This window comes from Peromyscus leucopus, chromosome 9, assembly GCF_004664715.2.
Source record: "Peromyscus leucopus breed LL Stock chromosome 9, UCI_PerLeu_2.1, whole genome shotgun sequence".
NCBI lineage: Eukaryota > Metazoa > Chordata > Mammalia > Rodentia > Cricetidae > Peromyscus > Peromyscus leucopus.
Window position 1 is genome coordinate 106,527,593 of NC_051070.1, and position 24,957 is coordinate 106,552,549.

Consider the following 24,957-nt stretch of genomic DNA (forward strand, 5'->3'; position numbering starts at 1 on the left):
AAATCTAGTCTCTCTAGTGTTACTGTTTTTCCGTCTTACGTTCCGGAGACTATACTTGTATTTCTATCCTGGTCCATCTCTACTCAGTGCCAAGAAAGTCACAGGTAAAGGCCTGAGACAATTACAGTGAGTCTCCAAGTAGTGGAAATGCACAGAGCTGGTCACCGAAGCATGAGAGGAAGCTTCGTGCCACAAGAAAACATTTCAAGCAGACGTTGGAACTCTACCCCAAAAAGAACAACAATAAAACCCTGGACTCCTCCGCTGGAAAAACTGCAGGGTCTGCCTGCTGGAGAGCCTCTGGAGCCTGTTTTGGGGAAGACTGAACAGATGAGGGCAGATGTCAGGCTCTGGAAGGCACCTCTGCCTGGCCTTTTATGTCTGAGCTCATGCAAGTCCCCCACCCCATCTCTGTGCTGTCTGCGGCTGGCCCCCTGGCCCGAGACGGGCAGAGGAGAAGAGATAAAGGCTTTGAGAGGGAGCAAGGACATGAGCTATGACTGATGCTTATCCTGACTTCTGGGCTCTGGGCAACATCACAGGCAGCTGGATGTACCCTGTCCTGACAATTACAATGGCTGGTGCAGGCTCCCTGCTGGGAGGGTACTGACTGCCTGGCCGCGCTGTCACTATGAACAGTGAGCAGGGCATATTTTATAGGAACCAGATACTGAGAATTAGTCTATTACATGTACTTCATGAAATTAAGTAGATATCTGTGGGTTGCTTGTGACAGGAGTTTGAGATCACACTGTAGAAGCTAAATGTCAAGTTGGACTAATAGCGGCCTTGAGATTAGGAGCCTGTACAGCAGGGCTGCTTCAGGAGTCAGAGTTGGTGATGGAACAGCGGTTAGGTCCCAGTACCCTGGAAGCGTCAACGGACCCAGAGAGTCTCAGGAGGAGCTTTGAGCAGAGCCTGGTGTCTGTTGGGGTATGCCGGCTCCTTTCACAGATGCGCCATTCTCCCTGGAGATGAAGGACGCGGTCTGACCTGGGTGGGTATAAGGGCCACTGATGCATCCAAGCCAGTGACTGGGGGATGTGGTTACCGCCATTAATTAGCTGCTCCCACTAGAAGCTGTCAAGGTCTGGAAAAGGTAGTAGCAATGGGAAACTCTGGGATAGACATGCTCTCGAGCCATCTGATGGGAGACAGGGATGCCCGGTCTACCACAGGGCTTACAGAAGATATGGGCACACTTGGAGAAGAGGGATCTTCACTAGTGAGGGACCTCAGAGTTGTCAATACGTAGCATCGCTCAGCATCACAATGATGTCCCAGAAGGAAGCATTGTAGGCTGAGCAGAGCAGGGGGTGACAGCAGGGACCCCAGGACATGACTGTGAAATTCTGGTCATTTTTGTCGCTGATGTCAGAATGGCAGATCATGGACGGGTCAGTCAGGAAACACTATTGATGGGTCAACGAGGCCAGAAGGAAAATAGTGCTCTGGGGGAGAGGGCCAGTGGGGCTGGAAGGGGGACGGGGGAAGCAGGCCTGTGGACATACGGGTTCAGGCTTAAGCATTCAGTGAGCTAAGACCGTCCCTTGGTTACAGAGCTGTTATGCAATTTAACTTGCAGCATCCTCCCTGTCATGTAGGTAATACTGTCCCGTTTTGCAACTAAAACCTCAGTTGATGAAAAGAAAGTGACTGTCCCAAGTCATGTAATTAACATGCTAGATGGAATTGAAATCCATCTCAGATCCACTTGACTGCAGAGTTCCCATCTGCCTCATTGAACTCAGGACATCATTTTCCTTCTGTATAAAACTGAAGGCTTGAATGAGATCAGGATTTCCCAGTTTGGACTGGAACCACCTTCTTCCCGTTAACTGTGGTGTGGTCCACCCTCGTGAGCTTTGTCCTACACACTTTCCATTTGTGCTGTTACCTATGTGACCATCTTCCTAATGCAGCTCTATTTATTTATATATTTCTCTTTATTATAAAATTTGCATAACATAAAGTTCACCACGGTAGCCATTGTTAAAGTATATAGTTCAATGAATTAAGCTCATTCACAGTACGCGGCAACACTTTTTCACTTTGCGCGCAAACATATTTTGGAAAGGCAAGGTAAAATAACTACGACAGAATAGAAACCAGAATTACCTTCCGTGAATGGAGGTAACCATTGGAACACACACGAGGAGAAGCCACCGAGTCATTAACTTGTAGCTGGCTCCCTCCATCACCGCAGGCTGTGAGATGAAGCCTGCCCCCAGCCCCATTTCTATTAAAGCAAGTGTTGGGTGGGGAGGCGGAAAGGATACAAGCAAACCAAACCGACATGTCTAAATTCTCAGATGACCTAGCACAGCTGTGAAGGAGTCACTCTCTTACTTTGAACGTGACGTCCTCCTGCTCCCAGGTTTACATCTTAATTGCATGGAACATTTTGTCTTTCCCATGCTGTGGGAACCACTGAGACATGCACATTCTCCTGTCTACCAAGGCTCTGTGACTTCTGACTTTGAATGAGGTGGTCCGAGTGTCCTTTCCAACTTGGAGCATTGATAGTGAGTATGGCTTGGAACATGCTCTTTATCATCTCTTCCGTATTCTTTCCCCAAGAAATATAGTGACTCTCTCACACTGTCTGCAGGGATAGTTCCAGAACCCTCCATGAATGTCCAAGTCCCTGTGTACAACGGCACATTTATTCACACGTAACCTTTGTATACCCTCCTATAAACCTGAAACCATCCCCAGGCTGCTTACAATACCTGGTGCAATCTAAATGTAAGCAGTTATTATATAGTATTGTCTATCCCTTAATACAAGAAAAGACAATTTGCCCATGTTCAGTGTGGATATGATTAGAAATATTATTGATCCATAGAGGTTCAATGCATGGGTGCAGAGACCATGGTTGCAGAGTCCTGGCTTTGCCTCTTACAAGGCTTAGATTGCCACAATCCTGCAGGCCCAGCTGTCTTGGAAGACTCTCTGCAGAGCACTGTTTTGGTGTCTATGTGGTTCAGCTGTGATGACTCCATGCCCGACAGAAGAAGCCACTCACTACTCTGAGTGAGTAAACTTCGTCTGGTCTGAGTGGAAGGCCAGACGTTTTAAGCACCTGAATAGGGAGGTCCCCCGTAATACAAGGGAGACCCCCTATTTGAGGTAGAGACATCAGACATAGAGCTTCACAGGCATTCAGATTTCAGTGTAAGGCTAGATTTGTCTGGAACCCATTTTCCTGGGTCATGAGCATGAAATACGTGCACGTGTCTTTGTGGGAAGCACTAGGAGCTGAGCAGAACATGGGAAGTGCTGTTTTTAAGCTAGGTGGGGATACGTTCTGCCAATATTAAAAAGCAACGTTTTCATTTCAGAAGTTGGGAGTGTGTTCCAGAAAAACAAGCTGTGGTATGGGAACACGCACTGAGTTAAGACCCACACTCAGGTGCTGGCCTTGCTTGCACTCACACCCTGAACTTTACCCCCCCCATCCCCAGCCCCCCCTGTCCCCCCCTCCCGTGCTGTCCCAGCACTGCACCCACGGGACACAGGACCTTCAGGCCTTACCTGGGGCTTGCTATCATCTTTGTCTTTGTAGTAGAGGAGCTGATCCCCACGGAGCACGAACCATCGCTGCTGCCAGTTCTTCATGATGCTCCTCTGCTTCCTCAGCCAGCCGGCCTTGAGTACAGGGCCCAGCTTGTGGGGGGCCGGGGGCCTCCCTGGGCTCCGGTTCTGTTCCCCCATCACCAGGCTCTTGGAGCGGGCTGGAAGCCAAGAACACACGGTGAGTGTGGAGACTGAGGTCAGCTCTTGACACCCAGGCTACCCCGAGACCAAGGCCTGGGTCCCAGAATGGCAAGACAAGTTGGATCCACTTTCCCCTTGGATTTTCAGGGCATAGGCCAGAGCACCTCAGAAGCAGCTGTGGATTGTGCACTTGTGGGGAGTTATATAGCCTTCCTTCATTAGTTTCTGCTCTGTCACTGGGATCCAAAATTCTCCACTTCTCTGGATTTATTCCTTATGGAAAAGCCTCATTCAGGGACAGTAACTCCTTACCTTCCACACCACTATTCTAATAGCTCAAACTCCCCCCCCCTTTCTCTCCTATTCTGATCTTGCTTTTGGCGGCTGGTGAAGCCCTACTCAATCTTTACGACTCAATGCAAAAGAGCCATCTCTTGGCCACTGGTCCTGACCTTGCCAGCCTTGGCTCAGCAGGGTTTTGACTTGGTGAGGAACGTGGCCGTCTCTATGCTCACCTCCTACACTAAGGGAGAATGGTGATCCCACACAACGAGTTTCTCCAGAGAGACTGACGAGAAATCTGAGGCGTGCTTGGGAACAGGACAGTCTAGTTCCTTCCCACCACACGGCCACCTCTGCCCCCCCATCCCAGCAGCACCGGGCACAGAGCTGAACATGTGTTTGTATTTCAGATGGATCCGCATCCTGTTCCCATGTGGCGGCTGGGCCTGACACTGTGCTGCTTGATGAAGAATCAACACACACTTACCCCGATCACAGTTTAAAGACGCCAATCTGTCTGATTACAGATTTGCCTTTCCTGCATGTAATGTTTCTGCCAAATACCATCTGTGGACTCACAGAATGCCTTATCCACAGTCATGGTAGTCCACATAGTATTGCTTCTGACCAAGAAACTCAAGTAATGGCCAGAGAGGTGAGACAGTGGGCCCTCATCATAGACTCCACTGGTCTTACCATGTTCCCACCATCCTGAAAGCTGTCGGTCTGATAGAAAAATGGAATGGACTTTTGAAGACACAGTTACGGGCAGTAACAGTGGCAATTATGTGGCAGCAGCCTGGAGGGCTGGAACAGGGCTCTCCAGAAGGTGGAATATGCTTTGACTCAGCGTCCAGTATATCGTACTGTTTCTCCCATCCCTGGATCCACAGGTCCAGGCATCAAGGGGTGGAAAAGGGGAGAGTTCCGCTCACTATCACCTCTACTGACCCACTAGGAAAACTTTTGCTTCCTGTTCCTGTGACCGTAAATTCTGCTGGCCTAGAAGTTTTTGTTCCAGAGAAGGGAGCGCTCCTGCCAGGAGACACAACATTTCATTGAACTGAAAACTCAGATTTCCCCCTGGCCACTTTGAGATTTTGATGCCCTTAAGCCAACAGGCTAAGAAAGGAAGAGCAGTGTTAGGAGGGGTAATTGATCTAGACTATCAAGCAGAAACTGGACTGCTCCTCCACAATGGAGGCAGGAAGGATTATGTCTGGAGTGCAGGAGCTCCTTTAGGATGTCTCTTGGTGCTACCACGTCCTGTGATTAAAGTCAATGGGAAACAGCAACACCCTAATCCAGGTAGGATGACAAAGGGCACAGACCCTCCAGGAATGAAGATATGGGTCACTGCTCCAGGGAAAGAGCCAAGACCTGCTGAGGTTCTTGCTGAGGGTGGAGGAAATACTGAATGGGTAGTAGAGGAAGGTAGGTAGGTATAAATACCAGCTAAGGCCAGGTGACCAGCTGCAGAAACCAGCCAGGATTATAACTAACCTGAGTATTTCTGTCATATTTTGTTAAGAATGTGTTTACACAGACATTTGTCTTTCTTCGATTTCTCTATCATGTAATATAACATCAATAGCATATCAGTGGTTATCATATTTAAGTTTGTACAAAAAGAATTACTAAAAGAATGTCCCTCACCTGGCGCTGGTGGCGCACGCCTTTAATCCCAGCACTCGGGAGGCAGAGGCAGGCAGATCTCAGTGAGTTCAAGTCCAGCCTGGTCTAGAAAGTGAGTCCAGGACAGCCAGGACTGTTACACAGAGAAACCCTGACTCAAACGAACAAACAAACAAACAAACAAACAAAAAAAAGAAAAGAAAGAAAAAGAAAAAGAATATCCCTCAAGGGACATTACCACCTATTCCAAATTTATAATGCATTTGCGGTTGTATGAAAGACAGTTATATCATGGCAAGCATAATTATGACCTATTTAAATACATAATTTGTTTGCCACTGTATGTGTGATAGTTATATCATGTTTAGGCATTATTATGACCTGGTTAATGTTCTCATTTGGAAATTAATCATGTCATAAGGAGATATGATTGTGTGTCAGGTTGACAAGGGGTTGACTTAAAATGGCTATTCTTGGTTGTCAACTTGACTTCATCTGGAATTAACTAAAACACAAATGGCTGGGCACACCTGTGAGGGATTTTTCCTTACTTAAAATCATTTGAAGTGGGCAGACCCACTTCTCATCCAGATCTTTGATGCAGGAAGATAAACCTTTAATCCGGGTCTTTTGAGGTGGGAGGATCCATCTTCAATCTGGACCGCACCTTCCGCTGTCAGCCTATGTAAAGGGCACGGGAGAAGGAAGCTCGCTCTCTGCCTGCTTGCTCTCACTCTTGCTAGCACGTCCATTCCATCACTGGTATTAGAGCATATGCTTTTTGGGATTCTGGAGTACTGAAGACTAGCTGAGACACCCAACCTCATGGGACTGAACAATTACTAGACTCTTGGACCTTCTGCTGGTAGAAAGCCATTGTTGGACTAGCTGGACCACAGCCTGTGAGCCATTCTAATAAATCCCCTGTGTGTGTGTGTGTGTGTGTGTGTGTGTGTGTGTGTGTGTATGTGTGTGTGTATGTGTGTGTGTGTGTGTGTAATCATATATACATATATATGTAGATTCATTCTATAAGTTCTGTTTTACAGAATCTGTGCTAACACGGCGAGGAAGTTGTGGCTGCAGGAGCATGAGGCAGTCCATCACACTGTACTCTCAGTAAGAAAGCAGAAATAATGAATTCTGGTATTCAGCTCAGTTTTCATCTATGACCCAGGCCAGGACCACAGCCCATTGAATGTTGCCACCAAGATTAAAGGTGGATCTTCCCACTTCCGTTAACCCGATCTAGAACTCCTTCATTGACATCTATGTGCTCCTAGATCTCATCAACTGACAATTAATATTAACCATCAAAAGTCCACCCCTTGTCAACCTGACACCAAAAGATACTGCTAAAGCTATAATCTCCCACCCCTCATCCTCACAGGCTCACGGCTATCTCATAGTTAAGAATGCATCCAGTCCAACTTCAAAAATCCCCATAAATTTTCAACAGTTCTAACACATCAAAGTGCAAGCACAGAGTATCTTCTGAGACTCAGGGAATGTCTTAACTGTGAGGCCCTATAACACTAAAACAAGTCATGCACTTCCAATGCACAATGGTACAGAGTAAACATTCCCAGAAAAGGGCAGTGAGGACACAGCAAGGAAAGAGTGGACTACAGCAAGACCAAAACACAGCAGCGCAAACATCAAATCCTGCAGCCCCATGTCCACCATTGGGACTCATAATGAGTCATCTAGGTGTAAACAGCATGGGAGGCCTTGTATCTCAAGCTCTGCGACACCTCTCCTGGGCCAGCTCCAGTCTGTGCCTGCATTTTTCCTTGGAAGATCTCTTGTGGTCCTAGTATCTCCAAAATCCTGACATCTCCATGTCAACATAGGCTTTGCCTTTACAGCTTCCCACAATGGACTCTCGGGGCCTCACTGCAGAAACTATGACCCCCACCACACATTATCTGGCTTCAGCAGCCATCTGGAACCTTGGCACAAGCTTCCATGACCCCCTCAAGTGGCATTCTCAGCTTAGCCTCTCTCCTCGGAAAGTAATTTGGGTTTTCAGAAGAAGACAGAGCCTCTGATATCCAGATTCTTATTTTTAGGGCTCCTTTCATATTGTCCCAGTATAGAGATGTAGATTTTTCTTTAATGGGAATAATCTCATCCACAATTGTAGTTGCTTTTTCAGCTCCTGCCATGTCTGCAACTTTACGCTTTCTCCTTTCCCTGCCAAACAGGGAACATGTTGTATATCTTTTCCCTTCGCTCTTTGCTGTCTTTTGCTATAAACCCAAAGAAAAGCAGTGAGGAGTAGTAACCATGATGCATCCTGGATGCTACCCTGTCTTGAAATTTCCTCTACCAAATCACAAGTCAGTCCATTACTTTTGCATTAAGCATCACCAAAGTTCTCAGGATGTGGGAAGAATGCAGCCAGATTGTTTTTCAGAATATATCCTGAATGACTTCCAGCCTAGTTCCCAAAAGACCTTATTCTCCTCCAAAACACATCGTTTGTGTTTCTCTCAGCATTCTGACCTTCCCCTTGCTCCCCAGAGTGACCCATTAAGCTCTTCTCACAGCACATTAGGAATTTTCTAGATCCAACACCTAAAAACCACATGGTAAAGTTTATCACAGCAACAGTCCCACTCCTGGTACCAACTTTCTGTGTTACAGCCCCACTCCTGGTACCAACTTTCTGTATTACAGCCCCACTCCTGGTACCAACTTTCTGCATTACAGCCCCACTCCTGGTACCAACTTTCTATATTACAGCCCCACTCCTGGTACCAACTTTCTGTATTACAGTCTCACTCCTGGTACCAACTTTCTGTATCACAGCCCCACTCCTGGTACCAACTTTCTGTATTACAGTCCCATTCCTGGTACCAACTTTCTGTATTACAGCCCCACTCCTGGTACCAACTTTCTATATTACAGCCCCACTCCTGGTACCAACTTTCTGTATTACAGTCTCACTCCTGGTACCAACTTTCTGTATCACAGCCCCACTCCTGGTACCAACTTTCTGTATTACAGCCCCACTCCTGGTACCAACTTTCTGTGTTACAGCCCCACTCCTGGTACCAACTTTCTGTATCACAGCCCCATTCCTGGTACCAAGTTTCTATATTTGTTACTTTTCTTGTTGCTGCGACCAGGTTCTTGGCAAAAGCAACTTAAGGAAGGAAGAGTTTACTATGGCGCACAGTTTGAGTTTACAGTCAAAAGAATAAGACAACAGGAGTGTGAGGCAGGTGGTCATATAGCACCTGCACTCTGGGAGCAGAAAGCGGTGGATGCTGGTGTTTAGCTTACTTTTTCCTTTATGTCCAGGCTAGGACACTAGTCAGTAGAATGGTGCTGTTGACATTTAAAATGGGTCTTCCCACGTCAAAGCACCCAGTCTACAAACTTCATCATGCTCAGAGATTTTTGTCTCCAAGGTGAGTCTAGAACTTGTCAAGTTGACAATTGGTATTAGCTATCACATCATGGGGTCTAGTTGAAGAAATACAGACTTTGGGCAAAGACTTGGGTTTATCTCACTACCAGCACTGTAAACTCTTCCTCAGTCTACAGGTCAGCAACTCCAGTCTGTAGAGGTCTATGATACCTGCTGCAGAGTAAGCAGGAGGAGGAGAAACTGTGGGAGAGGAGGAGAGATCACCAAGCCCTGGTAATGCTTGGCACATCAACTGGCCTAGTGACTGGTAACCATGGTGATGATGACCATGATAAAGGAACTAGTAGGATGACTGCCTCATGGACAATTTGATTCCCGAGTCCGAGCAGCCCAGCAGCGGGCCCACATAGCAGAAGAGGTCTGTCTATGGCTAATGGCACTCTAAGTGCCTTTACATACTGCTTCCTCAACATGGTGTGTAGCTGTATTACACATGCAGGTGCACTGGACCACCACTTTCCCCATGACTGACAGTGCTGCAGATCCTACTTTGAGGATTCACACTCCAGAACTTGGTAGGTGCAAAACGACAGTATTAGCTGTCTTCTTCCAGAGGGCTAATCAAGTGGGACTCCCTGCTAGGGTTCCACTTCCTGTAGGAGACACCTAACTCATCATGTCTGATGGGGAGAGTCACATGCCTGAAGGTCTTAGTTTCTTAGGGCTCTTTCCTTGTCCACATGAGCCTCAATCTTCCCTCAAAGTCCCCCCAAGGCCCTGGAAAGGCTGCCCTTCTGTTTCCTGGCATCTGGTGCACCTTGCCTGGGGTCTCTGCTTTAGTGGTCCTGCCTTGGAGAACACATACCTGGAAGAAATGTTTTGTCTAATCCGGCTGGGCAGGGCTCCTGATAAGGCAGAGAGAGGTTGTGCCTGGTAGAATAGCACCAGTCTCAGGAGGGACCCTTCTGTTCCCACAGCTGCCATCTCCTCTGACCTTGTCTCAGCTCAAGCCAGCCAGGCATAGCAGGGCTGGATTAAACAGACACTGGCTGATGTGGTTCTGAGGAGGTGAAGGTGATGTCCATGAGGAGAAGAAAATGAACATGACCTCAGTATTCTGGTGAGGTTTGATAAGGGACCCAGGAGAAGAGGGGACGTAGGTGTCCCTTTGATTACTGAATTTTCTTTTCTAGGTGTCGATTTGCACATCTCTAAACCTGTTTTTTGTTTTGTTTTGTTTTTAGCAAGTTCAATAAAATTAACTCATCAAATGCATGGATTTTTGTGTTTTGATTGCCTGATATGTCTAACTAAAGACCTGGCAGGCAGCGGTGGCCTGTGAGTGAGGATTCTTTGTTGTGTGTAGGTTGGCTTTGTCTCTCTCCATGGTCCACTCTTCAATTCTTCTTCCTTTCAGGTCATCTGCAAGAGGCACTTAGAACCTCCCATACTTCCCCGGAAGATGGCATAGACTCCTCTGGAGTATTCTGTGGTGACTGAAGCCATGGACTGTTTTAGGGTTGCATTCATGGCTCTATCTGTGTTCTGTTACAACAGAACCTGATGCTTGCTTGTTCTACCAGACATCCGCCTTCTCTTCCTCCCTCTAGCATACTGGGCAGGGCAGCTGACAGCAGAACTCACTAGTCTCAGGACTAGTCAGCAGAGATGGACCCTCCTGAGTATGCTCTACAGATGCAAGACGGCTTCTCCAGAAAGGCTGAACTCCCTTGGCACAGGCCAATGGATGCAAAGCCGGCCAACATGGGCAATACGTTATTGTATGGCTCACCATGCCATTGGCATGCATGTCCCTTGACATGTCAACACAGAGAAGGGAGAGATTTTTACCCTGATTGTCAAGCTGTAGACACCAGCCCTCTTGGGAGCTTTAGGTAATAGGAAGCAGGCCTCACTGAAGCCACATTCCAGGATGGGGAGAGCAACTCCAATGTCCTGCAATTCCTCAGAGAGGTTTTTCCTGCACAGGCCATGGTGACTGCCACACCAGCGCAGGTTTCTCCCCAGATGATCAATCATGCATACATTACTTATCAGACCCGTGGAGCGTCTCACAAGGAAAACAGCCACTGGTATGATTTATTAATAACCACTGCTCCTGTTCTCAGCACTTCCTTTAATCAATTTATCCAGTTCTGTAAATATTTAAACCAGGCCCTGAGTCAGGCAGCATTGACAAGCTACGGCTTCAGAACTGACTGGACTTGGGGCGCGAGCCTGAAGCAAGCTAGGCCCGGGGAGGACGGTAACCTAGAGTTGGGGGCTCTCTCCTCACAACAGGATGCCACCCCTCTCCCTCCTTCCCCTTCTTCAGTCTCTCTTCCCTCAGAACCAAACAGAGCCCTGACAAGTACAATGCCGGATTCTGAGCTGGTGTTTCCCAGTGCAGTTCCTGACAGTGAAAGGGAAGGAAAATTAAACGAAGGTGTAGACCATTGGGCTGCAGATCTCTGCAGAGTCACGGAAAGGAAAGAAAATCTCCACGGAGCCAGTGGGCCAGGCTTTGAAGGGTGAGCAGAATGTGAACGGAACCAGCTCAGCTCAGTACAGGCAGGGCTCTTGACTTTACGGAGGTCAGCACAAACATGGTGTCTATTCTGCGACCCTGACCTCGGCATGCGCCGCAGGGGTCTGCTCTCACCGTCTCTCGCGGGACAGCCCAGGCAACTAACTGCTCCTCACCCTCATTCAAATGCACTCTGCATTTGAAGACTTCGACTCCTCCAAACATTGCTCCAACCAAACTCCCAAAACACGGTTCTACCCTGTCACCTTGGTGACTCTGATGCCGTCACCCCCAACCCCTTCCAGATTTTTGCCCCTCCACTCTGAAGTGCCTTCCTGCTGACTTCTGTACTCAAGCCTCACTACCTGGCTTTGACTTCCTCTGTCCTCCTCAGAAGTTCTCACAACGTCTTCTCACCGTCGCCAGGTTGTCCCAGCTCCCCCCTCTCCTATCGTGAATCCTTTATTTATGAATGGGAGGCTCGTGTGTCAAGCCATATACAGATGCTCCACAGAAGGTCTTGGGTCTTTTTGGCCTGAATGAGAAACTTGGTGTGAAACTCTCCCAAACCCGCTGAGCATCCTCCGTCTTCCAGGACGCCACAGCCAGCGAATGTCACACACTGAGGGGCTACCTTTCCCCCAACTGGACGAGTGAGTACTTTCCAAACCCAGTGGTCCCCTGTGCTCCCCCTTTCCTTTCAGCCCCCTTTACTGAATCAACTCAGATAGAATCACCTTTGCCTGGACAACAACCTATGGGCCTCTCCCAAACGTCTACGCAGTGGCCAAGGAACTGCTCTGCTTCAATCTCTGAATTCTCCCACTGACAAGTTACATTTTACTGTCTGCAGATGTGCAAACTGGGATCCGCGGAGGCTGCAGCAGTGGTCGGAAGCTGGCAAGAGCCACGGCCTAAGAGTCTTAGTTTGCCTGGCCTCACGCCTAAGCACCACCCCCTTCATGAAACTATTGTGGTCCCTAAACTCAGGCCTGACAGTCTTGTCCTCTCTCCAAACGCAGTTATGATCTTGTGGTACACAGAGTAAACCCCATTCCTGCCCCAGACCATGAGTCATGGTATATCCAACATGATCACATATCTACCAACAGAAACACCTGCTCAGCGAACAACTGCCAAGCTGTCTCATGACACATGCACGCACCCGGGCTGCTCAGGCACCCATCTCCACATCTGCTCAACCTAAACTTGTGGGCAAATGGTTTAGAGTCCAGATTTCCAGGCTGCTGAGATGCCTGCGATATGGTTACTGCCCTGGGCTCATTACACTGTGGGAGTCTGGTCCTCCACTCGAGGTATGGTTCCTCCACGTGGTCCTCCAGAGGACGCCACAGAAGTCATCTTTTCTCACTCCACCTTTAACATGGTATGAATAACAGTCTTCTGTGTATTCACCTCTGCCCCTGGAGCTGGCCAGAGGATGCCTTTCAGTCCAAGGAATGATGGGGTCTGAGCAGCACCTGCCTGGAGCAGAGGGAGGTAGGCTGGAAGAGGACAGACCAGAAACAGAGCTAGGAGAGATCCAGAACTTTCCTGGGGAGCTTTATGTGTCCCGTGTGTGTGTGTGTGTGTGTGTGTGTGTGTGTGTGTGTGTGTGTGAGAGAGAGAGAGGGGGGGGGGAGACAGACAGAGACAGAGAGATACACAGAGTCAGAGAGAGACACACACACAGAGAGGCACAGAGACAGAGACAAAGGGATTGGAAAAAGGCTACAACATACTAAATTACAGGTTATGCAGGAGGTGCTCAATAATAGTCGTTATAATAGTAGCAACAGTTACAGTTCACATGGGCTTAGACATTACATGCTATATGTGGATCTTCATTTTCTACAGGAATTATTTATTTCTTTTACACAAGTCTCCTCACTACTTCCATTTTACATATGGGCAAGCTGAGATCTGCAGAGGTGGAGACAGATGCCTGAGGTCACAAGTGATGCACTCGGCTCTGGAATCTGTATTTGCTGGCTTCAGGGCCAGTGTACTGACTCCTCAGGAAACTGCTATGGGCGCCTATGACCTCTTCCAGGATGTCTGGGCAGGGAGGAGGAGAGACTGTGAGGAGAATCCTGAGAACTCTTGTAGTGGATGGGTGGGGTTGTTGCAAGTGTGCTTGAGAGAGGCAAACCCCTAGAGGCGGCGAGGGGAAGTGCAAGTGTGCTGGAGAGAGGCAAACCCCTAGAGGCGGCGAGGGGAAGTGCAAGTGTCCTAGAGAGACAGAGTACCCCTAGAGGCCGTGAGGGGAGGTGCAAGTGTGCTGGAGAGACAGCGTGCCCCTAGAGGCCGCCAGGGAAGGCTGAAGCATGTAGGATGGACAGATGCAATGAAAGCCTCTGGTTTCTTGTTGGATGATGTAGCAAGAATGGCCCTACAGGGAGAAATATGCATCTCCCTGGGTGAGGGGCTGGGAGAGGTGAGCAGGAAAAAGATGGAGGGGGTATGGGGTTTAGGACTGTAGAACCTGTATGCAACACCACCACATGCAGACATACACACACACACACACACACACGTCCTAAGAGAACATGGGGAAATCTTTCCTAAATACTCCTTATAAGGATAGGAAGAAGGGAAGGACCTACATGCCCATAGCTAAGGTCAGGTGGGCTAAGGTCAGGTGGAAGAAGGAATCAGAGGGGGGTTCCACAGGTGCTAGCATGGGAGTCTGAGCACAGACAGCGCTTGTGGGTGGGAAGCCATCCCAGATTGTGGCAGGAGGCAGAGGTGTCAATGGGTGTGTGGGGGGGGTCTTATGGCAGTGACCAGATCCTCCACCTGGAGGTCCCAGACACCACCTGTGTCCCCACAGTCCTCTGGGCTCAGACCTGACTGTACCCCATCCCATCCCACCACTGCCTGGAACTGCCCTGAGCCAGGGTCGCCTGGCACAGACTGTGATGGGCACTCACTCCACAGGCTGCCACTTGGTCTGGTGAGGAAGCATGGGGTTCTCTAGTCACACAGTCCTGGTCCAGCTTTCCCAGGAGGTAGACAGGGGAAACATGTCCTCCTGTCTGTCTGAGATGGGAGAAAGAAGAGCAACCATGTGACTAGGGTGTGTGTGTGGGGGGGTGAAGGATAGATGGGCATGGGTGCCCATGACTGCCAGGGCTGAAGCCGGGTGGTGTCGGGAGTCACGTGGATCCTGCCCTGTCAGACAGTACTTTATACACTGGGGTCCCACAGCACCCTCTTGCCTTTTCCTCACTGGCTGCCACATGCCGTCTCCGGATTGTTCAGATCGCTCAGCCTGAGTACCCAGGGCTACTCTCTAGGTCCACGTCTATCTACACTGTCTCATGGACTTAAATGCCATCCATGTGCAGTTCAACTCTGAACTTGGGATCAAGTGTCAGTCTGTCCTGGCAGTCCCGGTATCACAAGCTGGGAGCTGAACTCTGCCTTTTCCTGTCCTGGTACCCGGTTCTCTCATGGCCTCTTTGCAGTGGTATTTGCTCCGCCCATGACCTTGGGCTATCGGTTAAAGGAGGCGGTGCTTCCTGCCATTAGATGTGACTTCTTATAAAGAGAAGAGAGAGGGGTTATGAGGTTTCCTTTCTCTTTTCTTTCAGATGGCCTGAGAATTGAACCCAGGTCCTTTGGAACATCACTCAGTGCTCTTCACTCAGTGCTCTTAACTGCTGAGCTGTCTCTCGCCTCTTTATAAGAGGTCACGTACAACATGCTGTGCAGTGTCTTTCTGTACACTGTGAATATGTGTTGCTGTAATTGGTTAATAAAGAAACTGCTCTGGCCGATGGCGAGTCAGGTTACAGCCAGGCAGGAAATTCAAGAGAGAGAGACAGGAAGAAGAAAGGCAGAGGTGGGGGAGACACCAGCCTGCGGCCCAAGGGGCAACATGTAATGGGATGCAGGTAAAGCCGCAGGACATGGTGGCAAAACATAGATTAACAGAAATGAGTTAATTTAAGATGTAAGAGCTAGCTAGCAAGAAGCCTGCCATAGGCCATACAGTTTGTAAATAATATTAAGCCTCTGAGTGATTATTTTATAAGTGGCTGTAGGACTGTGGGGCCGGGTGGGACTGGAGAAACCTTCCCACTACACCTCCCCATCTCAGTCAGTAGGAAGCTCATCTCACCATCGGTCACCATGGGTCTTCAGTCGCTGTTGTCTGTATTCTCCGCTCCCCCCCACCTCCCCACTGTACAGTCATCTCAGTCGCTGTTGTCTGCCCTCTCCCCCCCACTCTCCAGCCATCTCAGTCGCTGTTGTCTGCCTGCCCCCCCCACCTCCCCACTCTCCAGTCATCTCAGTCGCTGTTGTCTGCCTGCCCCCCCCACCTCCCCACTCTCCAGTCATCTCAGTCGCTGTTGTCTGCCTGCCCCCCCCACCTCCCCACTCTCCAGTCATCTCTTTCGGCGGCGGGCAGCCAGGGAGTTTGCAGAGAGAGGAGTTAGAACAGGCTGCTCAGCGGAAACCCTGCAGGATCCCACCATCGCTGGCTCACGAGGGTCCTAGGGACCCAGCCTTATGACTTGACAGCCCTCAGAGCCCAGCCGCCGCCACAGTGTCCTCGGCAGACACGGCTGTGCGCAGTCCTGTGCCACCCCCCCCCACACCATTAGAGCTTCCTCAGGGTCTCAGCGCCCCCGCTCTTCATTTCTCCCGCAAATACCTTCCTTCTGCGCTCAGCAATAACACACAATCTCTTACCCCCTCTCATCTCTTCTTTCAGTTTCTCTAACATTGATTGTCACACTTGGGACTGGTTCTGGAACCCCCCTGGGTATTTCAAACCCCTCAGAGGCTCAGTCTCCTCATATAAAACAACAGTATTTCCCTATAACTCACACAGTCCTCCCGGACACCTTCGTTCTTTCCTAGATGACTTACAGAACCTGGTACAACGCTGTCAGTAGTCATTACACTGCAGCCTTTAGGACACAATGATAAGATGAAGTTTGTGCCTGCTCAACACAGATACAGCTACTTTTCCCAGTCTGCAGTCAGTGGTATCTGAGGATACAGGACCCATAAATATGGAGGGACGCCTGTGTTTAAATACTGTTATGGAACTCAAGGAAAGCAAGTTGCAGAATATTACAGGAAACATAAGCTCCACAAAAGGGGAGAAAATCACCAGCCCCAAACAGAAGACTCCACAATGTGGTTTGGGTGGCCATAAGTTTTGGTATAGAACAAGGTCTGCGAGGGATATATCCCACCTAACAGGTCATGTGTGTAAAGGGAAGAACAGAGCTGTGATACTGTATGGATTCAAATTTATGTATTTATGTAAATTATACTGAAGCATTTTAGGTGAAAGCTGCTTGGAAGGGGGCTGGACCCCTTGGGATGTCTAAAACAACAACAAATAGATCACTAATTTGGTAGATGTTTGAGTTTTTCCTGTGACAAGCACCATACATGGCCGCAACCACAACTAAGAGAGGCAAGGACCCAGTGTCTGTCTGTCTGGCGGAGGCACTAGGCAGGGGACAGGCTAACACCACACACATCAGGACACAGCAGCAGACTTGGGCTGGAGGAAGCCTGGACCTGGCCTGTCTATGGACCTTCCAAGGACCACAGTCAGGGTCTCCCAGTTGTACGGATCTCCCCGTAGGTCAGTCCTTGGTGTGCCTGGGTTTCCTTCAGCCTGTAGAGGGACTCAGTGTGGGCCAGCAATCACTTACCTGGGGCGACTACTGATGCTAAGGAATTCTTCTGAGAATGCTCAAGGACGCCTTTCAAATCGTGTTGTACAGCAGCTCCGCCCAAGTTCTTTCGGTTCTCTTTTCCGATCTTCATGCTCCCTCTCTCCCAGGGGGCTTCAAATTAGACACAATCTTTTCCCAGGAGGATTCTGAGGATGGCTAGATTGTTCCAGACCACCCTTGAGTGGCTAGAGTCTGTTTTACCCTGAACCGGGAGAGCCAGGAGTGACTGGGAATTTATGTCTTCCTCGGCAGGTAACCCTTGGTCAAAGCTGAGTTCCCTGGGGCTTAGGCAGAGACCTCCTCTTATGGCTTGGGTCCCATTCCTCCTTTAGAATCTGTCCTGTTCCCGGACCCCCTCACTTCTCCACCAGCCAGGGAACCTCTTTAATGAAAACTACGTGTGAATCCTTTTTTAAGGGTCGACTTTATGGACCCTCACTGGACACATTCAATAACTTTCAGGAGCTTTTCAAAGGATCGAGGCAGTCCAGCTGCAGCGGCCACTGACCCATCCGCCCCTCGGGACCACATGTGCTGGGGTTGGCGCCCTGCAGCAAGCCTGCGGGTGTCTGCGTCTACAGCTGTGTGAGTGCTGCACCAGAGAACCGAGCAGGAGGAGAAGGAGAGCAGAAACACAAGTGATTTATGAAAGTCAATGAGATTTGAAAGCGGGCCGGGAAAACAGCAAGATGAATCTCAGAGCTGAATTGATTTAAAGGGTAAGTATCGAGGTCGAAAGATTGATTGGGAGGAGAGGGGTGAGGTAATGGAAGGGCACCGGGGAGGGGCCAATGGGATGCTTTAGAAACTTGATGCGATTTGTAGCCAAGGTTGGGGGGCTCTGCTGGGGTCCTGGGCTGTCCCAGGAGTGAGCTGCGGAGCAGATGATTCATCTCATGGAGGCTCTGAGCACCTCTCCTGTTTGTTTGTTTGTTTGTTTTAGACTGTTAGTGTTGTGCCTGAACTCTGTTTGGACATCTGTTCTTCCCCGAGGTCTAGAGATCAAGACGGGCCCTCATAATAGCACTGTCTTCCCTGCTTGGAGAACTTCAAGGTAACAACGTGTAAACCTACTCTCCAACCCCATCAATGGAAATCGTAACCTTTAAAATAGTAATGAGGTAGCCTGAAAATTCTGGCAACTTTTCATAAAGATTTTTTTTTTTAAAGATTTAAAGAGTCAATATAAAAGATTACATTCTTAAAAGTTAGCCTCATTGGCCCAGCTGGCCTGCTTCTTAGCTAGGCCGTGTGGTAGAGAGGCTGGGAGACACTTGGACTTCTTGCTCTTTACTTCCATGCAGGTGCACCCCAAGAATCAGCCGCATGCAGCCGCCATTTTCCTCTATCCGGTCTTTGAATTTAGCGCCCTTCTATGTGTTCAGCACTGGGAGACTCTAGGGGAGGGGGACTGCCGGGCAGAGCTAGACAGGGAACAAACACTGCTGGTATCTCAGCGGCGGCGGCATACACAGAGGAAAGAGGAGCACGGGGCAGGCGATGCCGAGGTCAGGCTAGGGGGACGAGGCAGCTGGAGGAGGCAGGAAGGCCAGAGCTGAGGCCGAGGCAGAATGCCTGCATGAAGTGCGGAAGCGGTACACAGGGAGGCCAGGGAGAGAAGGGAATTGCCCACAGGAGGAGGAGTAGACCAGGGGGCGGGGTAAGAAGAGGGTCTATAACCCAGTACATCTGCCTGGTTCTTAGACCTTGACCTTGGAGAAGCCGTTCCTGAGCCCCCATCAGGATTCTCAGTTGGACCCACAGCCTCGATCCACACCACACAGACGTCGAGGACGCAGTGAGGTTGGTGGAGATGTGTGCGTGATTGGAGAGTCAACGAACAGGAGCCTAGAAACATGGAACCACAGTTTTCCAGTGTTTCCTTACTCTGTAGCTCAGTGGAGGAGGCCCAGAATTCCACTCGTGAAAAGGAGCAAAGTGTTAATCCTGGTCACTTCCTAGACTGGCAAGCGTGGGAGGAAGGAACTGCCTGCGTGTGCAGAGAGCGGTGATGTGCTCAGCCCTGAATCTCCGCTCTGCAGGCCGAGTCTCGGGAAGCTTCCTTCCCCTCTTCTGAACCTTGTCTGGGAGCCGCTGGCCCAGCTCCTCTCAGTGCTGAGTGCCTCCATTCCCATTCACCCATTCACCAAAAGCCTACAGTCGATGTGATTCAATATCAATTATAAATTTCATTTTCTGCCTGCCTACAAGCCATTAGCTTAGATCAATACAGTCTCTCTCCTTGGTTAAGCAATCACTGAGGTTGTTGATGATTTCAGCAGATGTAGAGCGTGGTCCCAAGCTGCCTGGGTCAGGGAGTCAAGGCAGCCTTCTGGACCAGGGCTGGGCCAGTTCAGTCCTATTTTGCAAATCACTTAACTGTCCTCTTCAAACAAGGTCATGGCCAATGCTCAGGTTGTCTGGGGTCTCAAGGTCAGCCCGGTCTTCTTCTGGCCCTTGTCTGGCAGTACTCATGCCCCGAGTGTCTAATAACATTACAGACATCGGTATCTTGTGTGCGGGAGAGAAACCTGTTTGCCTGTCAGATTGTCTGATATATCTTGGAAAGAGAGCAATCGGAGGGAGGGGCTTGAGTCTCTGGTGCTGTCTCCCAGACACAACAGCCTTCTTTCTTGGTACATGGGTCTTGGGCAGCAGCAGTTCAAAGGCTAAGGGCAAGGGTAGGGAACAGATCAGAATATATGTCTGTAGCCTACGTTCTTAAATACTCGGGTCCTTGGAGACTGTGCACGGGTTATGGCGAGTTGGTTAGTTGCTTTCAGCCCTGCAGGTGGTGCCCAGGGCAGCGTCCAGATGCAGAGGAACCTGGCTGGCTGAGGCCAAGGCTGAGGACTCTAGGTGAATCTGCTCTGAGAGTGGGCCCCTTTGGCTTCCTCATCCTTTGTGCATGGTGCATGGGAAGCATCACTGCTCCTTTAAAGTAATAGTGGGAACAGTGGCCTGGTCTTTGGAATCTCGTTATCCGGGAGTGCTCAGAGTTGACGTGGGGCCTAGCAGGCATGGACAGGGAAGGTCTGTTCCTGGGACATAGAAGGCAGGAGTGAAGTCACTTCCTGAGATACGCCAGCTCTCCCGTCATGTAAGTCCTCCAAGCATCAACAGTGGGTACTACTATCACTGTAAGCATCGAGAGTGCTGGAACTCTCAAATATGTATCCAACCCCAAATGGTGGTGAAGGTTGCTGAGTCTGTAACACCTAAGAAGGCTATATACAGCCACCCATTCCCCAAATACGGAAGTCAATGCAACACAGAAGCCAAAACGGGATTCTTCCACATCACCAGGCAGGTGACACCAGGCATACACTTTTGCACCCATGGCCAACACTGCTGGAATCTGCCCCTCATTGCTACTTGGGAAGCAGTGACCAATCCTAGCCTGATTCTTACATTCTTACATTCTAGCATGCTCAGTGGGCATGCCCCCCAGTAAGGCCCATCTGAGAAGGCCAGATCAGAGTGGATGGCGTGACCTCACCTAGCCTTTTGGTTCCTGCACTGGTGATGGCATCTTGAATCCCTATGGGAGGGAGCAACCACTTGGTGGATTCAAACCAACAGCTTCTGAGAGACTATTTACCTCCACCAGTCACAGACACAGCTGAATTTGGGAGGGACTTGCTTGGACTTCAAAGTCCTGGTTAAGCTCAAGATATTATGAATGCTCTGACTTTGAGCATTCAGCTCCAGTTTCTCTCTCCTTATTATGGTTGGTGACAGGAGTGAAATCAGAGATTTTCATGGGAATGGAAAGCTCAGGTACACCCAGCACATTCCAAGCCTCCAAGTTTCTCTCACCTTCCATAAAAGGAGAAGAAAGACAATGTAGGTGTAGTAAGACCATGTGTTGACAGTGGGAGTCACGCTCATGATTCCATTCATACGAAATTTAAAGTCCCTGAAGAAGAACACTCCATGGTGATAAAAATAAAAAAACCAGTCACCCTGGGAGGACACAGGAGGGGACTTCCTGGAGTTAAGGAAAATGCGCTGTGTGTTGATCAGGATGGCAGATAATGGGGAGACATTTAAGACAAACATTTTATTTTGTATCAGTGCCTCTTTACCCTCAGGGAATGGGTCTAAGATCCCCCAGATACCTCAAAACGCCAACACTACTGAACGATAGAGAAGCTCTCTTTTCTCCTGTATGTACAGATACTCGATAAAGTTAGTAACTTCTACCTTCTCACATCGCTGTTTTCTGGTGTACTAATTTGTTTAGCATCACTACTCTTGTGCCTTAGAGTCATTATTAAGCAAAATAAAGATTGCTTAAATACAAGCATTGTGTTACCATGGCTACCAATCTGATATTCAAGATGTCTTCTGAGTAACTAATGGAGAGAGAGTACGTGGACACACCGGACAGACGGATGATTTATGTCCCAAGTGGGACACAGTGAGAAGCTGTGAGATTGTATCATGCTACAGTTGAAATCAGAAAGCAGTGCAAAATTTAAAATGCATTAATTCTTTACTTCTGGATTTTGTTTGTTTGTTTTGTTTTGTCTTTCAAGACAGGGTTTCTCTGTGTAACAGCCCTGGTTGTCCTGAAACTCTCTTTGTAGATCAAACTGGCCTTGAACTCACAGACATACACATACCTCTGCCTACCAAGTGCTGAAGCTAAAGGTGTACATCATCATGCCTGGCAAATTCTGGATTTTTTTAAAATTTAATTTGAAACATGGTTGATCACAGGTAACTGAAAGCGCAGAGAACAGGGAACCATGTATGGAAATTATATCTCAGTCAAAACAAACAAAAAAATAGAAATGAACGACAAAAACCTCAAACAACAGTTTCAAAAATCTATTTAGAATGTACTTTGAGGCTGCTGTCTTTCAAAGATCCTCAGATAGGGAGCTTTTATCTCCTCTAATTAGATTCCCTGGGCTTGTCCTGAGCCTTTGGCTGATCTGAGCACTTCTGTAATTTCCTATTAGTTCTGGAAGGCACATTTGGGAAACAGTGTGTTGTCTGTGTGAGGGAGAGGGTCTGGGCATCAGTAGAAGACATACAGGCTTGGGTACTCCTGTCATCAGGGTAGAACTAGCTATCAACAGTCATGCAAGGGCCTGGCCTCGGTGTAAGGACACAGCCAGGTGAAGGAGACATGTGGGCGCCCTTCTTTCCTTTCGGGTTCCAATGTGAGGTCTCTACCCTTGAATGAACTCTGGCCTGTATCCTGTGTCCTATTTACCTTTGTCAACTTGCCACAGCATAGAGTCACCTGAGAGGAAAACCTCGACTGAAGAGTTGCCTAGATCAGATCGGCCTGTGGGTAAGTTTGCAGGGATAGTCTTGGGTACTTACTACCTGCTAAGGTGGTCCTAGAATACTGCGGGTGATCCCATCCCTAGGTAGGTGGTCCTGGTTATATAAGGAAGCCATCTAAGCATTAACAAGGCTGAGTGAGGCACCGAGCAGCATTCCTTCATGGTTTCCACTGCACGCCATTGACGGTGAGTGAGCTCCCTGCTCAGAGGGAACACGACATGGAATAGAAAGCAGCTGTGCCCGCAGCTTCCTGCCTCGAGCTCCGGCCACAGCTCTCACACACCCCTCCTTGGCACAGCTCAGGAAACCCTCTGCTGTCTTCCAGCCCCTTTCTGAGTGATATAGGCAAAGCCAGATGCCACATCACCTATCTGATATAAATATATATATATATAATTTTTTATGGCTCTACTCTCAGGCTATGGATGTGATCTCTCCTAGGAAACCCTCAGTGTATTTGGCCTGCTTGGGCATAGGCAACATCGGGGCATCATGGGTATATTCTACGAAAGCACACCACTCTAAACTAAGCAATCAGAGGGGGCTGTGGACCCCCAGGATGCCCTAAGAACAGAAACCTCCAGGATTCTGAACAGTTCCCTAGTCAGCTGGGATGAGTCAGCTGGCTTCTGGGTTATCATTCCCTGGCAACAGCTCAAGGAATCCCACAAGCCTTGGGCATGACTCCAGAGTCTGTATTCCTCCTCTTCTATCCTTACCCCTAGAGGAAGCCACCTTTTATCTTTGTACAGTCCTGTGATGCACAACAGAAGTTTGGTCACATGTAGTTGTGGGCCCATGATATTATTACAAAGATGGAAAATTCTCAAAGCTAGTGACATGGTAACAGTCATAAACTTTTGTGGCGATGGTAATATTAACAAACTAACTTTGTGATCAGTTGTACAAAGGTATAGAACACACAACTATGTATGGTACATAATATTTAATGATCATTAAAACTCACTCTGCTGTTTGCACACTTAGTATCTATATTCCTACTGTTATTTTAGAGTACACTACAGTTAATTTTTAAAACGGTTAACTAGAGGCCAGAGAGCATTTGCTGCTCTTGTAGATGACCTGGGTTCAGTTTCTGGCACTCACAGGGCAGCTCACAAACACCTGTAATTACAATTCCAAGAGATCCAGCACCCTTTTCTGACTTCTGAGGGCACTGCACACATGTATGGTAATACATCCATGTATGTACAATGTATTGTACAAGATATTTTGTAAATCAGGTAGAAGTCAGTGACATTAATAAGCCCATCCAGTGTAGGCTGACATGTATGACTGTATTCGTTTTTGGTTGAACCTAGCCTTTAATGGCCAACCCAACTCTCTAGCCTTGTATGTTAGTTTTTAAGAAAAGCTCTAGAGTATACAAAAACTAAAACCAAAAAAAAAAAAAAAAAAAAAAAAGCTTATGCAACAAGGGTACAAAGAATATTTTGGTATGGTTTTAGAATGTATTTGTGTTTAAACCTGTCTAAAATAAAAGGTCAGAAAGTTAAATTTTAAAAGTTTATAAAGTAAAATTGTCATGGCAAGCCAAAGTTAATTTATCATTGAAGAAGGAAAGATGTTTTTCATTTAAATCTAGTGTCCAATGATGTGCAGTGATGTCCTGGGTTTCTACACTCACTCCCCAGTCACTCACTGACTCACCCAGGGCAACTTACAGTCATGATGATCTCCATGCACAGTAAGTGCCCTGAGCAGCTGTGGATGTTTGTCTTTCACACTGTATTTTATTATAGATTATATGACTACTGTATTGCAATTGCCTTCAACCATATGTAAAATATTACATAATGTTGTAGCCCAGGAGAAGTAGGCTGAGCCATGCAGCTCAGGTGCCCACCAAATTGGTATGTGAGTATGTGATGTTGGCAGAATGATAGCCTCACCTAACGATGCATTTCTTAGGATGTATCCCTGCCACAGGGGACACATGAATCTAGTTTTCCCCCCAGTGGTTACCACATTCTTAGATAGTACTCATTTATTGACATGTCTTGATTTTTCCTTTCTAAGAGCTATCTATTGACTTTTTAACTATGGAAGAGGATCCCCCACCCCGACACAAGAATCCGTCTCATTTTCCCATACAATTATATCATAAGTTGCATTAGGTCGATATATAGAACTTCCATCATTAGTGCCACGTGGTTGCTAGTCCCCGACGAGTACTGTATTATACCATCTCTATTTTTGTCCTTTTGGATATTACTCTTTGTTTTCCTGGAATTGGTCTTGTTTTTAATGTTTGCTTAGTTCTCCTAGGCTTTGTTTTTCCAGTCTTAAACATGGCATCAGTTGCCTACATCCACTGTTTGTCCAAAAGCGGTAGGCACATCCGTCAACTTCCTTGCGTTTGTAACTATAGCTGGAGGCCT

At 48.3% G+C, this 24,957-nt stretch overlaps 1 protein-coding gene across 6 annotated transcripts in view; it reads right to left on the minus strand.

The window, feature by feature from the left end:
- Arhgap22 (Rho GTPase activating protein 22) overlaps positions 1-24,957 on the minus strand; it is a 169,988-nt gene that overhangs the window by 112,093 nt on the left and 32,938 nt on the right. For all 6 annotated transcript variants that reach the window (XM_028878365.2, XM_037208716.1, XM_028878366.2 and 3 more), the window contains one exon: positions 3,538-3,737. In XM_028878365.2, the coding sequence (XP_028734198.1) occupies positions 3,538-3,737 (200 nt within the window). The remainder of the gene's footprint in view (positions 1-3,537; positions 3,738-24,957) is intronic.